The sequence below is a fragment of the Amblyomma mixtum genome, chromosome 2 (assembly GCF_055824585.1).
Source record: "Amblyomma mixtum isolate Tamu chromosome 2, ASM5582458v1, whole genome shotgun sequence".
NCBI lineage: Eukaryota > Metazoa > Arthropoda > Arachnida > Ixodida > Ixodidae > Amblyomma > Amblyomma mixtum.
In genome coordinates this window covers 201,003,388-201,015,433 of record NC_143013.1, presented here as the reverse complement: position 1 = coordinate 201,015,433, position 12,046 = coordinate 201,003,388, and the positions used below count along the sequence as shown (strand labels likewise).

The window sequence follows — 12,046 nt, the reverse complement described above, 5'->3', positions numbered from 1 at the left end:
CCTCTTCAGTTTGAACTACTCATTCTAACGTTAGATCCGTTTATCTACGACCATAGCCAACCAAACGAGCTCGAGCAGAAAAAACCGACGACAAGCAGACCAATCCTGTCGCCTACGCCGCCGCTGGGCTTGCAGACGGTGAAAAGAGCGCGTGACGAGGGTTCACATTAGAGCAGTGCAGTTTTCACGATTGGGTTGCCGACGGTCCCCGCAACTACTCCCGTTCACGCCGCTGGCACTGCTGTTAGAATTAGCCTGAATGAGGAAAAAATAAACATGACGTGATTTTGGGCTTCATTTCTGTGGGTAGTAAAAAATTTACTCCCATGTACTCCTAAATGCCTCCCTTGTATAAATACTCAATTTATAGGGAGTAAATAAAACGTCCTTCTTGGTGTGCGCTAGAGGACAATCCATTTACTTTCATTTGGGCTGTTTCTTTTTTTGTTAACCGCGTATACTACACCGGAGTTCACTTCAAAACGATGGCAAGCCTTCAGTTTCGCCAAGAGGCTCACTAGTTTAAATCGACCGGCGGGAATCTTGCTAAATAAGGTTTTGCCGCCTATGATTGTGTATTTTGCTCCTGGACAAACGTCAGCATAGCCATCAGGAGGCAGAGAATCAACTTTTACTGAGAACAACATTTGGATAGAGTGGTCTGTCATTTGTAAGAGAACTTCCCTTCGATGTCATCGGCATAACTACTACATGCCAGCAATCGTTTCTGAAAAAAACAGCGCATAGCGATTATAGCTTCGAGGTATTGCAGATGCCGAGCGCTAGTACGTTTTTCGTAGCGCTTTCGTGATTAGTACTTTGAGATCATTTAACTGAATTTATTTAATCACAACAACTGGAAAGATTTCTGGGCCAAGAGCTGCTTTTGCAGTTTGACGAGGCTCGGATATGCACATGGAATCTATCATTTAGCTCTTGCATCTGGCGCAATTTTAAGAAAGCAGCACTACCGCAGGAAGATGGCGAACTTAACGCCCCTGGCAACTTACACGGTGGCTTCTACACGGCGAGCCCGTACTAGAAACTATTGCCGTCTTTCACAGGAGACTTGCAGCTCGTATGCCAACCTTGGGTTAGCCCTTGCCTTACATTTGGCCTCGGCATACTGCTTCTGCCAGGAAGGCTTATGTGGACGTCACGGCCTTGCTCCGCAAACGCCTCATCCCGCTTGGGTGCCCTGGCCGTTCCTTTAACTGCCGCGTCCTGCGCTTATTCTTCTGCATGGCCTTTGTTGTTCCATGCGGCTGATCCGTGCTTCAACCAAACATGATAACTCCTACACTGGGAACGAAATATCGGAAACTTGCAATGAGGTTTCCTACGCCGACTGCAACGCCCTGACACATAGCATGGCTACAGAAGATAGCAACCTTCCGGCTGCACAAGCTGCGCGGTGGCTGCGTGTGATCGCCTAAAGAGAGACGCTGAAGGCACAGAAGGGATCTGCTGCCATCTATTGAGCGTGCTGAAAGTGGTATCGTTTCCCATCTATTGGGAAACCTTCTAAGAGGCAGACGTCATCGTGAGCATGTTTTACGGAGGCAATCAGAAAGAGTAATGGATTCAGGTGGATTTCAACATGAGGAAAAAAAGTTGTAAGAACCTTTCACCACTCGTAGCATTGCCGTCCACAGAAAGAAACACGAAACTAAGTGATGGGGGCCAACACTTTCCGTACCTACAGGGCGACGAACGGGACATAGCAGAAAGGAACACCCACGGACATAAGACAGGGCTGTGTTGTGGGACCTCCAACATTTCTTCATGTTGAGACTGCAAACGAATGCACGCACGACCCAGCGTTGAAGAGGACATCGTGTGTTTTGCATTGTGCACCTGCGTGTTTCTCTTTTTCTATGTCCGATTCGTCACGATTTAGTCATGGAGTACCGTCAGCCACTTGCCCAACAACTTACCTTGTCGAATAAGTTTTACGAGGTGAAGAACTTCAGAATTTCCTATATATTGGACATTGCCAGCGCACCGTTAAAAGTTCTAAATGCAACAAAAGGTGTTTCAGTCATGTTTTGGCACCCAAATTTCCATAACTTAAACGCTTGAAAGAAAAAATATTTACAAAAATATTTGCAAACGGATAACAGCATCTACTCCAAGGATAATATAGATCAGGCCTTGCACACTTGCTATGAAATCGCACCCACGAAAAGCAACATGGACAAGAGAGCTGTGATCAACGCTGTACTCAGCGTCTTTTTTTTTAATTTCGTTAGTACTGTACTGTCTGCACCCTACTCCATCGCCTGCTTTATTTTTCGCAGTGCAACTCGCATGGACCGTTCGTCCTCGGGGGCTGCCAGGGCTCCGGTCCAGAGAGACTGGACATGAGAAGCATGCCGCCATCCACGGGCATCGTGACGCCCGTGACGAAGGAGGCGTCTTCCGACGCCAGGAAAGAGATGCAGCGGGCCACCTCCTCCGGGGTCCCAGCGCGGCCCATGGCGTGGCCTTGTCTGCCGGTGTGTTCCAGGTTCTGCACATTCGAGGACCACGCCACCGAAAGGCAACGAAGGTTATATGGTCACATAGAGAATATACTATTGTTACGTACTTTTTGACGAAGGGGGCTTTAATAACAAGTGCAAAGACGGACAAGGCCACGCAAGCTGGGGCAGCCAAGGCGACAGATTGCACACGGCGCGAGCCCTACTTCTTCGTCGTCAGCAGCTATGCGCCACCTGGCAATGCTAGGTGGCACTATCCGCTCAGCTCTTTGTTAACTCTCACTTTATGATTAACTGAATCTATTCTCTATTCAATAGTACGTTTCTATCAAAAGCCGCCACATCCGTACGCACAAGCTGCTCTTGGAGGATGCTAGGGATAAAGCATGGAACCAGTCTTGTATACGCTACAGAATACATGTAACCGATTACAATTACAATTGCTTGATCTGAAATGAAGCTGCTTTCAGTGGTCAATTAAAAGCAACTGAAAAAATACGCACAAGTGAATAGTAGAATTTGAATGCCGCGAAGCAACTAAGGCTATTGGATACGCCATAGTGAAGGTCTCCTATTTTAGGCCAACTGGGATGCTTTACCGTGCGCTGACATCGCAGAGCACAAGTGGGTTTTTGTATTTCGCCTCCATCAAAATACGGCTGCCGAGGACGTGGTAGGACCCACGACCTTGAGGTCAGCAAAACAATGCCAAAGCCCCTGAGATGCCATGCAGGGTGAAATACACAGAAGTAGGACGTTACCTTTACGTTACTTTTCATCTCTGCTTTATAGGCACAGATACAAACTGACATGGCACATTACACGCGTTACTGGGCACATTACTAGGCACATAACGTAGCTTTTGCACAGCACAAACATGAAATCAGATGTGTGCGCTAATACCCCAGTCAGACTAGCAGATTTAATGTCATTCGAACCGAATGGCATTCTAACTGTCTAATGTCATTGCGTCTCTTTCGGTGCTAAACAGTAAAAAAATAATGTCTTTCGAAAATGATGGCAGTGGTGATCAGTGAAAAAAAAATTGAATTGCAATCGAAAGACATCAGCGCGCATGAAGATGTTGATATTGTTGTGTAGTGTTTCAAGAGCTGGTGCGAGCATTTCTGTGCAGTATTATAAGCTTAAAATATCATTTCCGGCCATCCTGCAGTACTCTAGCCCTCATAAGTCAAGACAAGTACAAAATCAACCAGATATTCGATAAATGTAAACAAACAAAATGGCTGACACGGCGGCGCGCGCAGCAGCGCGCAGTGCGTGGAAATAACTTCGAAAAGGTGAAGTGCTCAGCTGCATCTTTAATTAAGTACTTCCGAGCTAATCGAACATGGAACGCCAACCGGCAAGAGACAAGCAACCCAAAATGATCGACGGTCGCGACAAAGGCCCTGCTTCACGCCGCTTGCGTTGGCTGCTGCTGAGACCGAGAGTAATAGCTATTCACAAGAACCTCTAGTGTAAACTGGTTCACACCAAAATTAACATTTTTTTAAAAGAACTAAATAAATACAATTTCCAAGTTTGGCAGTGCGCTCATTATTTTTTCACGTCAACTGATTCGGCTGTATATCTGGTGTACAGAGTAGGCATTCGGTTGGAGATCGAATGCGAATGAGTTCCCCAAACTCATTCCATGGCGAATGACATTCGAATCTAATGACATGAAAAGTTCCCCTGTAGCAGCCGATTAATGACTTTAGGAGCCAATGTCATTAAATGAGAATGGCATTAAATTTGCTAGTCTGGCAGGGGTATAAGAGACAAGGAGGGAAATGTCATTAGCAATATGGAAAAGATAGTTAAAGTAGCAGAAGAGTTCTACACAGATCTATACAGTAGCCAATGTAACCAGGATGTATATGATAGAGGCAGCAGTGCGCGGAATTTGTCCATAAGTGATGAAAGCCTTAGGAGCAATGCAAAGGGGGAAAGCAACTGGTGAAGATCAGGACACAGCATATCTGCTGAAGGACGAAGGGGAGATTGTGCTAGAAGAACTAGCCACTCTGTATACGCAATGCCTTATGACCTCGAGCGTACCAGAAACTTGGAAGAGCGGTAACGTTATCTTAATCCATAAGAAATGAGACGTCACTGAGAAAAAATTACGGACTGATCAGCTCTCCTTGTCCGTTGCCCAAACACATTTATAAGTTAATCGCTAATAGAATCAGGTCACCATTAGACTTCAATCAAAAAATAATCAGGCAGGCTTCCGTAAACGCTACTCGACAATAGACCATTTTCACACTATCAATCAAGCGACAAAAATGCGCAGAATATAACCAACTGCTATATAAATTGCATAGATTACGGAACGCATTTGACTTACTAGAGACCTCAGCAGTCATGCAGACATTACGGATTAGGGATGTGAACGAGCATTATGTGAAAATACTGAACGATATCTATAACGGCTGCACAGCCACCATGCTCATCTATAGAGACAACAATAACATTCCAATAAAGAAGGGTATCAGGCAGACAGACACGATCTCTCCAATGCTGTTCGCCACCGGTCCAGTGGAGGCATTCAGAGATCTGGACTGGGAATAGATGGCGATAAGAGTTTGACATTGCCATGACACTTAAGAGATCGAATGCAAACCGTGATCAATGACTTAGACATGCAAAGCTTAACAGTGAACCCAAAAATTAATATGCACAAAACTAAAGTATTGTTCAAGAGGCTCGGAAGGTAACAAGAGTTTTCAGTTTTCTGTCATTGATTAGTTGATTGTATGCAGAATTCCTGCTAGTTAGTGGTGTTTCTGAATTTATAATTTCATGTTATCTTATTGCACCTACTCTATGTGTGCATAGCATTTATTTAAACTAGTAACCATGTTTTGTTGCGTTTGAAGCATATATCAAATATTTGCTTTCGGTGAGGATTAATATTCTTTTAATGTGTGCTGCTGTGCCTTGTAAAGGCTGCCAGGGCCTCTTCAAGGTGTTTACTCACCGCTTTCAGCCCAAGCAGCCTACCAAAACTTGTAGGAAATGAACTAAATTGAATGGAATTAGTAGCTAGGTGCTGGAAGTAATAAGGGGAACATCTACTTAGGGCAGGTAGTGACCGCAAATCCGAATCATGAGAGCGAAATAACTATAAGAATAGGAATGCAGTGGGGCGCTTTTGGTAGCTTCTCTCAGATCGTGAATACATGCAGTTTACTAATATACCTCAAGAGAAAAGCATAAAGCAGCTGTAAATTAGCAGTTCACAGAAATGTGGGGGCTAACGAAACGAGTTCAACTTAAGGTGAGGACAACGCAGCGAGCTATGGAAAGAAAAATGATAGGTATAACATTAAGAGACCGGAAGAGGGCAGAGGCTTGTCCTAGAAAAAACGCGGGGAATGACGTCATAGTCAAAATGGAGAGGAAGATTTGAACTTAGGCAGGGCTAATGTGAAGGCAATATAACTGATGGTCGTTAAAGGTAACGGACTGAATTTCAAAAGAAAGCGAGTGTAGCAGGGGGGGGGGGGGGGGAGAGAACTTTAGGTGGACGGGTGATAAGAAGTTTGCGGAGATAGGCTGGTCGGTACTGGCACAGGGGAGGTTTATTTGGAGAGACTTGGGGGAGGTCTTTGTCCTGCAGTGGGCGTCGTCAGGCTGGTGGTGTTGATTAAAAGGTGACGACGAAGCTAGAATAACGAGCACTAGCTCTAAGAGAGAAAATACACGAGTTGTGGGTCCTAATTGGGATGATATACTCCGCTTTGACCTCGGAAGACGACCTAAAAGACAAGGAAAGACAATGTTACCGACATAATCACAGAGTGTAAAGTGAAATTGGGGATAAGGTAGCTACAGAGTACACTAGCAAGCTTTCACGTGAGAAAAAGGATCTCATTTAGAAACGTTAGAACATAAAAGTCTCTAGCCCATATTTATACAAGAACTAGGCCAAATGTCGACCCGAACGAACAAGCGTAAAAAAAGCAAGACGAGGAAGTATTATAAGGAAACGGTCGAGAAATGACTCAAGGGCTAACTCGATGGCCACATCTTAGTCGTACGGGCAGAGCGCCTACACGCAAGTGTGTATGCTGGATATTGTCTGCGCATGCGCGAGCAGGCGCGAGAGGGGCGCAGACTTCTGTGCATGTCATGATACCAGCGTCTGCGCACGGGCGCTCGCGCACGCGTCGGAAGCTGGGTCCGGTTGACATCAATCGGAGGGCCGCGGGGCTCTCAGGGATTTTTCGTCGTGGCTTTAAGCTCTATTATGTTCCCCGAAGTATTTTTCGAATCCCCGCATCTCCCCAAGCATCTCTTGTTCACGGCTTGACATTTTTTCAGTCGGCTCGCGAGTGGAAGCGAGCCAGCACCAGGAACATGGAGATGCATGCCCTTTTCGGCATGAAGCATGGGCAAGGACCAGACGGTTTTCGTTTTTTATGTTTAACGTCCCAAAGCGACTCACCTTGTGAGGGACTCGCAGTGGAGGGCCGCGCTTAATTTTGAACACCTGGGGTTCTTTAACGCGTATTGACTTCGTAGAGTACAGGAGCCTCTAGCATTTCGCTTCCATCGAATTGCCATCGCCGCGGCCAGAATCGAACCTGCGTCTTCCGGGTTAGCCGCCGAACACCATAACCACATAGTCATCGCAGTGGCTGGCAAGAATCAGATGCATGTACTGATAGGCGAAGAGGCTAATGTTGTCACCGATACGGTTTAGATAGATAGTAGCATATCTTTGTGTGTGGGTTTGCATAGCAGCCGAAATCATAACTAATGACGCGGGCAGTGGTGCTAAGGAATGGGACATAGCTTGCGTAATGAAAAAGAAAGAAATATACGGAACAAATTGAAAGGACAGTTACCACTGACTAACGCGAGATTAAGCGACAGCTGTTAAGCTACATAGTATACTTTAGGATATGTTGCGGTAGAGAACGTGAGAGCAACCTCACATCTGTATAGTTCTAGGTCGCTCTTTTTAGTTTTTCACACATAGTAGTTTCAAAGGGAATGGTTTACTAGCCTTGTCGAGCCAAGGTCGTCAAGCGGTACAGTTGACCTTCAAGTAGAGGAGCGGAGGTGTCGCAGCCGCGTGACGTACCACGTGGCTCGCCGCAGCTGCAGCCTCTAAGCCGACCGCCGCCTCGCCAGCTATGTCCACGTGACTAACCACGTGACTTGAAAGCGAGACGGCGCCACTCTCACTCGCATACACACTGCCGCCTCGCAGTTTATTCGCTGTGGATGAAGCCAGTCGGCCGGGACCGTCTACGCCGTCGGGAAAATCTCGTAAACGACGTGCTGGGTCTGATCATCCGGCTGACGTTGTAAATCATGCTTAGTATATAACTAGAGGCAAGGAAGTTAAACGTGCGAAGCTAGCGGAAGAGACCGACAAAGAACGGGAGTGTCGACTGGCCCGACGGAGCTTGAAGGATGCCGAAAGGCGACAGCAAAGCTTTGGAGGCAGCCGCGGCTGCTACTTCGTCCGCCATAATTTCAGCTTCGGCGACGTACGAAGAGGCTGAGTCTAACCTGGCTTAGCAAGGCAGCCTAACCGCGCATAACAAAGCTTTCACTTGCATAACCGGCATTAGCCGGCCCATGCCACAGCCATTTTTTCGTCTCGGTTTCCTTCAGACCGCCGCTTTACAAGCGCAGCGCTGCTGATGGTAGTCTCCGCGGGCAGCGCGTTGCGCAGTTGCGGACGCAGATGGACGGTGCTACATTCCTCCGCTCTCGCCACACATTTTCTCTTTTTTCTGGGGTAACCACGTTCCGTTTGGTTGCCCTGGTACGCCCTCCTACGCTCTCGCTATACCTTCCTCCTCTAGACGCACCGTCCTTCCACAGCAACCATCCTTTTCCTTCTGGGGTAACTACCCTTAGGTTGGTTCCCACGGCACGGCAAGCTCGCACTGGTTGCTCGTTCTTACCATCTCGCGATACCCTCCTCCTTCCATGGTAATCATCTTCCGGACGGTTACACCATCCCCTGGTTGCGCCCTCCTGCGCTCTTGACATAAAGTCTCCTTTCATAGCAATCCTCCCAGTGCTTCCAGGGTAACTACCCTCTGGGTGATTTACGTTGACAGCGCCGCCCGGTTGCGTCTTCTTACTCTCCTGCTTCCAGAGTAGCCAGCCTCCAGTCGGAGCTTCCTCCGCTCTCCCGATACCCTCCACGGTAACCACCCTCCGAATGGCTCCTGTTGTAACCACCCATCAGTAACGCATTTCTCCGCTAACAGCATACCTTCCTTCTTGCACGGTAACCACCCTCCGACGACAATGCATCCACTGGTATCGCCGACGACTACAACAGACTAGAACATACTACTACGACGCGAAACCCAGGCACAGGCACTTAACAGCTGTCGCTGTAAAAACATTTTATGCGCACAATATGCAACACATTAAATAGGCAGTCCATAGACTATTTATCTAATGCCCAATCGAATTTCGTAAGCGGCAGGAGCAAAGCGAGTATATCGTGGCCGCAACTGGTAGCCGTTTACATCGCCCTCTCACAGCCTACAGCACCCCTGATATGACCCCTTACTTCCGAGGCAATTACGCGGCCCCTGACATCACAGTGGTGGCTGCTTTGTAACGAATAACCAGGTGCATCAAAAGGCTCCTCTAATTAGCGGGGGAGAGTTATATTCGCGCTTCGAATTTTAGTGGTAAGAGCCCAATAGAACTTTCTCTAAATTAACTTGCTCACGGTGGCTCCTTCTACCCACCCAGTGCGCTTACCAACCGCACTTGAAGGTTGGTTTATGGCTCCTTCACGGCCATTTTGCGCCAACTAGAACGACTCCTGTGAGATCCGCATTTATGCTCACAAGGCAGCTTATACATCCGCACTTCGAGCCAGATACGTCACACGTATGGTGACGCATTAGTAGTCATTCTATAGCACGTACCTGCTTCTGCTTCTCAGCAGAAACCCCAGGAGGCCGGCCTATGTTCGTGGTAATGATGCCTGGGCTGCGAAAAGAAATTGTCTCAGTTACAATCAACAAAGGACACTTTTGTATTTCGCCGCCATGGAAGTATGGCCATGATCCGGAATGAACCTGTAAAATAACAGTCTGTACGGACAGTAGCCTGCCTTCTTTTCTCGAAAGATTAATCAGTAGACGCAACTGGATTAAATCTGCCCCCCCCCCCCGTCCACATCTTCAATCTTCCCTTGACTACACATCCACCAGCTGTGGCCCGCTCTCTACCATAGTCAGATGCCGCAGTATTCAGACGCTGGTGCTATCGGTGCTATGTGGACGGAGCGAGAAGCAAACACTGCTGAACTTACTTGACGGCGTTCACACGAACTCCGTGCTGAGCGTTCTCTGAAAGTGGAAAGAAGTGGTCTAAATTAGCACTCGCTCTCAAAGACTTTACTGAGACTCATAAGTCGCCTCAACCTTGTACCTCCGAAGCATCACCGGTGAAAACCGCCAACAGAAATCTTAATAACTGACTAGAAAGTGAAAGCGAATTTTCGTCGGAGTAATAATAAAGGAGGGAAAAGTAATATAAAGGAAGTTTAACAAGAAGATCGGAGCTGTGAGAACGACCGGACACCAAAGAGCCTTTGACATGTCTACTACTTACGTTGGCTTTCCTGTTTTATACTTCCTTATTGCTCTCATTCTGGGGAGATTCCGTTTTCATTTGGTGTGCTTTTAATTTCTTATATATGCGTTGTCCTCTGCAAAGTGAGCTGAATAATGTCACCGTCTTTTTTGTACGTGTTGGATGGTTGAGCTTGCGTATTATAGCTTATGTGCAAGTGCGATGCTAATCTAAGTCAACTTGTAGGTTCTAGGCTTGAAGTTATTAAGGTCGTAGTCTTTTTTTTTAGGTGAAATCACTAGTCTGATGGGTCAGTCCACAACAAGATCTTGGGAAGTTTGTACGCTTGCGACGTTTGTGAGGTTGTGCCAAGTGAAAATAATAAACAGCAATAAATTAAATGAATAATCACGACCGGGATTCGAACCCGCGAAGCGCGAACAGATCACTTTCGCAGGCATTTTTTCTTCAGTAAGGACTTTATTACCGGTTATTATATGCAGGAAAGAGCTATAGCGGGTGTTTTTTTTAGAAGGTCCAAAATTTTTTAAAAAGGTAAATAGCTTTAGATCTATTTTAGCACTGAGGCTATACTGGAGGCTACGGCGGGTGCCAGGAAAGAGGAAAACTGTTTTAATTAATTCGCTGATTAACTAAATATGCTAATAAACTTTTCTAATTTTTAATTTAGGGGGTATGTCGTATTCGGAGAATTGGAGATCGTCCTCCAAACAGTCCAACCGAGAAAAAACAATTTCAATTAAAAAATTTTCACGCACGTTACGAGGCGCGAAAAAGTCACCCTGGTAGGCATCTTCACACCGTATCTCAGCTGCGGGGAGCGCCTCTGACGTAGTTCGCACCGCCCAGCGCTTTGCGTCACACGGCTGATATCACCTGAAGCCCGGACGGGCGGCCTGCGCTATCGCTGCTTGTTTCGATTCGCTCCACGGCCTCACGGAAAGCCGCGTTGGACTCACTGACACAAAGCGCAGGGCGGAGCGAACTACGTCACAGGCGCTCACAGGCGCTATGTTACAGTGTGAAGCTGCCTACCAGGGTGACTTTTCTCGCTTCGTAATGCGCACAAAATTTTTTTCCTGAATTTTTTTTTCTTGGCTGGACTGTTTGGAAGACGATCTCCAATTCTGCTAAAACAACATATCCCCTAAAATAAAAATTATAAAAGTTAATTAACGTATTCAGTTAATCAGCGAGATAATTAAAGTAGTTTGCCTCTTACCTGGCGTCCGCCGAAGCCCTCAGTATTGCCCCAGGGTTAAAATAAATCTAAAGGAATTTACCTTTCTTTGAAAATTTTGGACCTTCTAAAAAAAAAACACCCGGCATACATTATTTACAAAGTAATCAACCACTAGCCGAGCAAGTTGGACGGAAACGCAACACCACACGACTAAAACACACTTCTTAACGCAACATAAGTAAAACGCTGGCAAGGAAAGACAAGACATCAATAACGGGAACCAGTCCGTTTGATAGTCACTGTCTTCGTGTCTCTCAGCTGGCGCAGCATCTGGCTGAAAAGTCTGGTGGAGGAGACGACAGGCTAAGCATGCCGGTCTAACATGCGTGTCTTCCACAGGCTGAGTAATCCGAGCAGGAAAATGATGTCAAAGGGTTCGTGGTCATGTCTGGTGGCCATTAGGTAACGCACACTGAGGATTGAAAACAGTGTTTCTTCAGTGCCCTTTATAGACATAGGTGCATTATGATATCGCCCCTTTGCAGCCAAGGGCACAGCGTTCGATTGTTTAAGGTGCATCACATAGGCGACAATTAACAGAAGCAATTTTTTTTTTTTTTTGTGAAGCCACATTTCAACAGGTAGAACTTTGGCGGGAAGTTTGAAAAAAGACGTTTTAGTACAGTGGGAAATCGGCATTTTAAGTACTCGTGTGAGCACTTCGTGACCAATACAAATAGAGTAGAGAGAACGATGCAATGGAGGTGGAAAAAGCATATAT

The 12,046-nt window shown here is 46.5% G+C and overlaps 1 protein-coding gene across 1 annotated transcript in view; it reads right to left on the bottom strand.

Annotated features, from left to right (window-relative positions):
• Positions 1-2,264: 2,264 nt before the first annotated feature.
• LOC149362223 (uncharacterized) overlaps positions 2,265-12,046 on the bottom strand; it is a 95,456-nt gene continuing 85,674 nt past the window's right edge. Inside the window, exons 7-9 of the mRNA XM_089568242.1 lie at positions 9,799-9,835; positions 9,410-9,473; positions 2,265-2,512 (exon numbers count right to left, since the gene is read on the bottom strand). Of these exons, the coding sequence (XP_089424368.1) occupies positions 2,288-2,512; positions 9,410-9,473; positions 9,799-9,835 (326 nt within the window). The 3' untranslated portion in view covers positions 2,265-2,287. The remainder of the gene's footprint in view (positions 2,513-9,409; positions 9,474-9,798; positions 9,836-12,046) is intronic.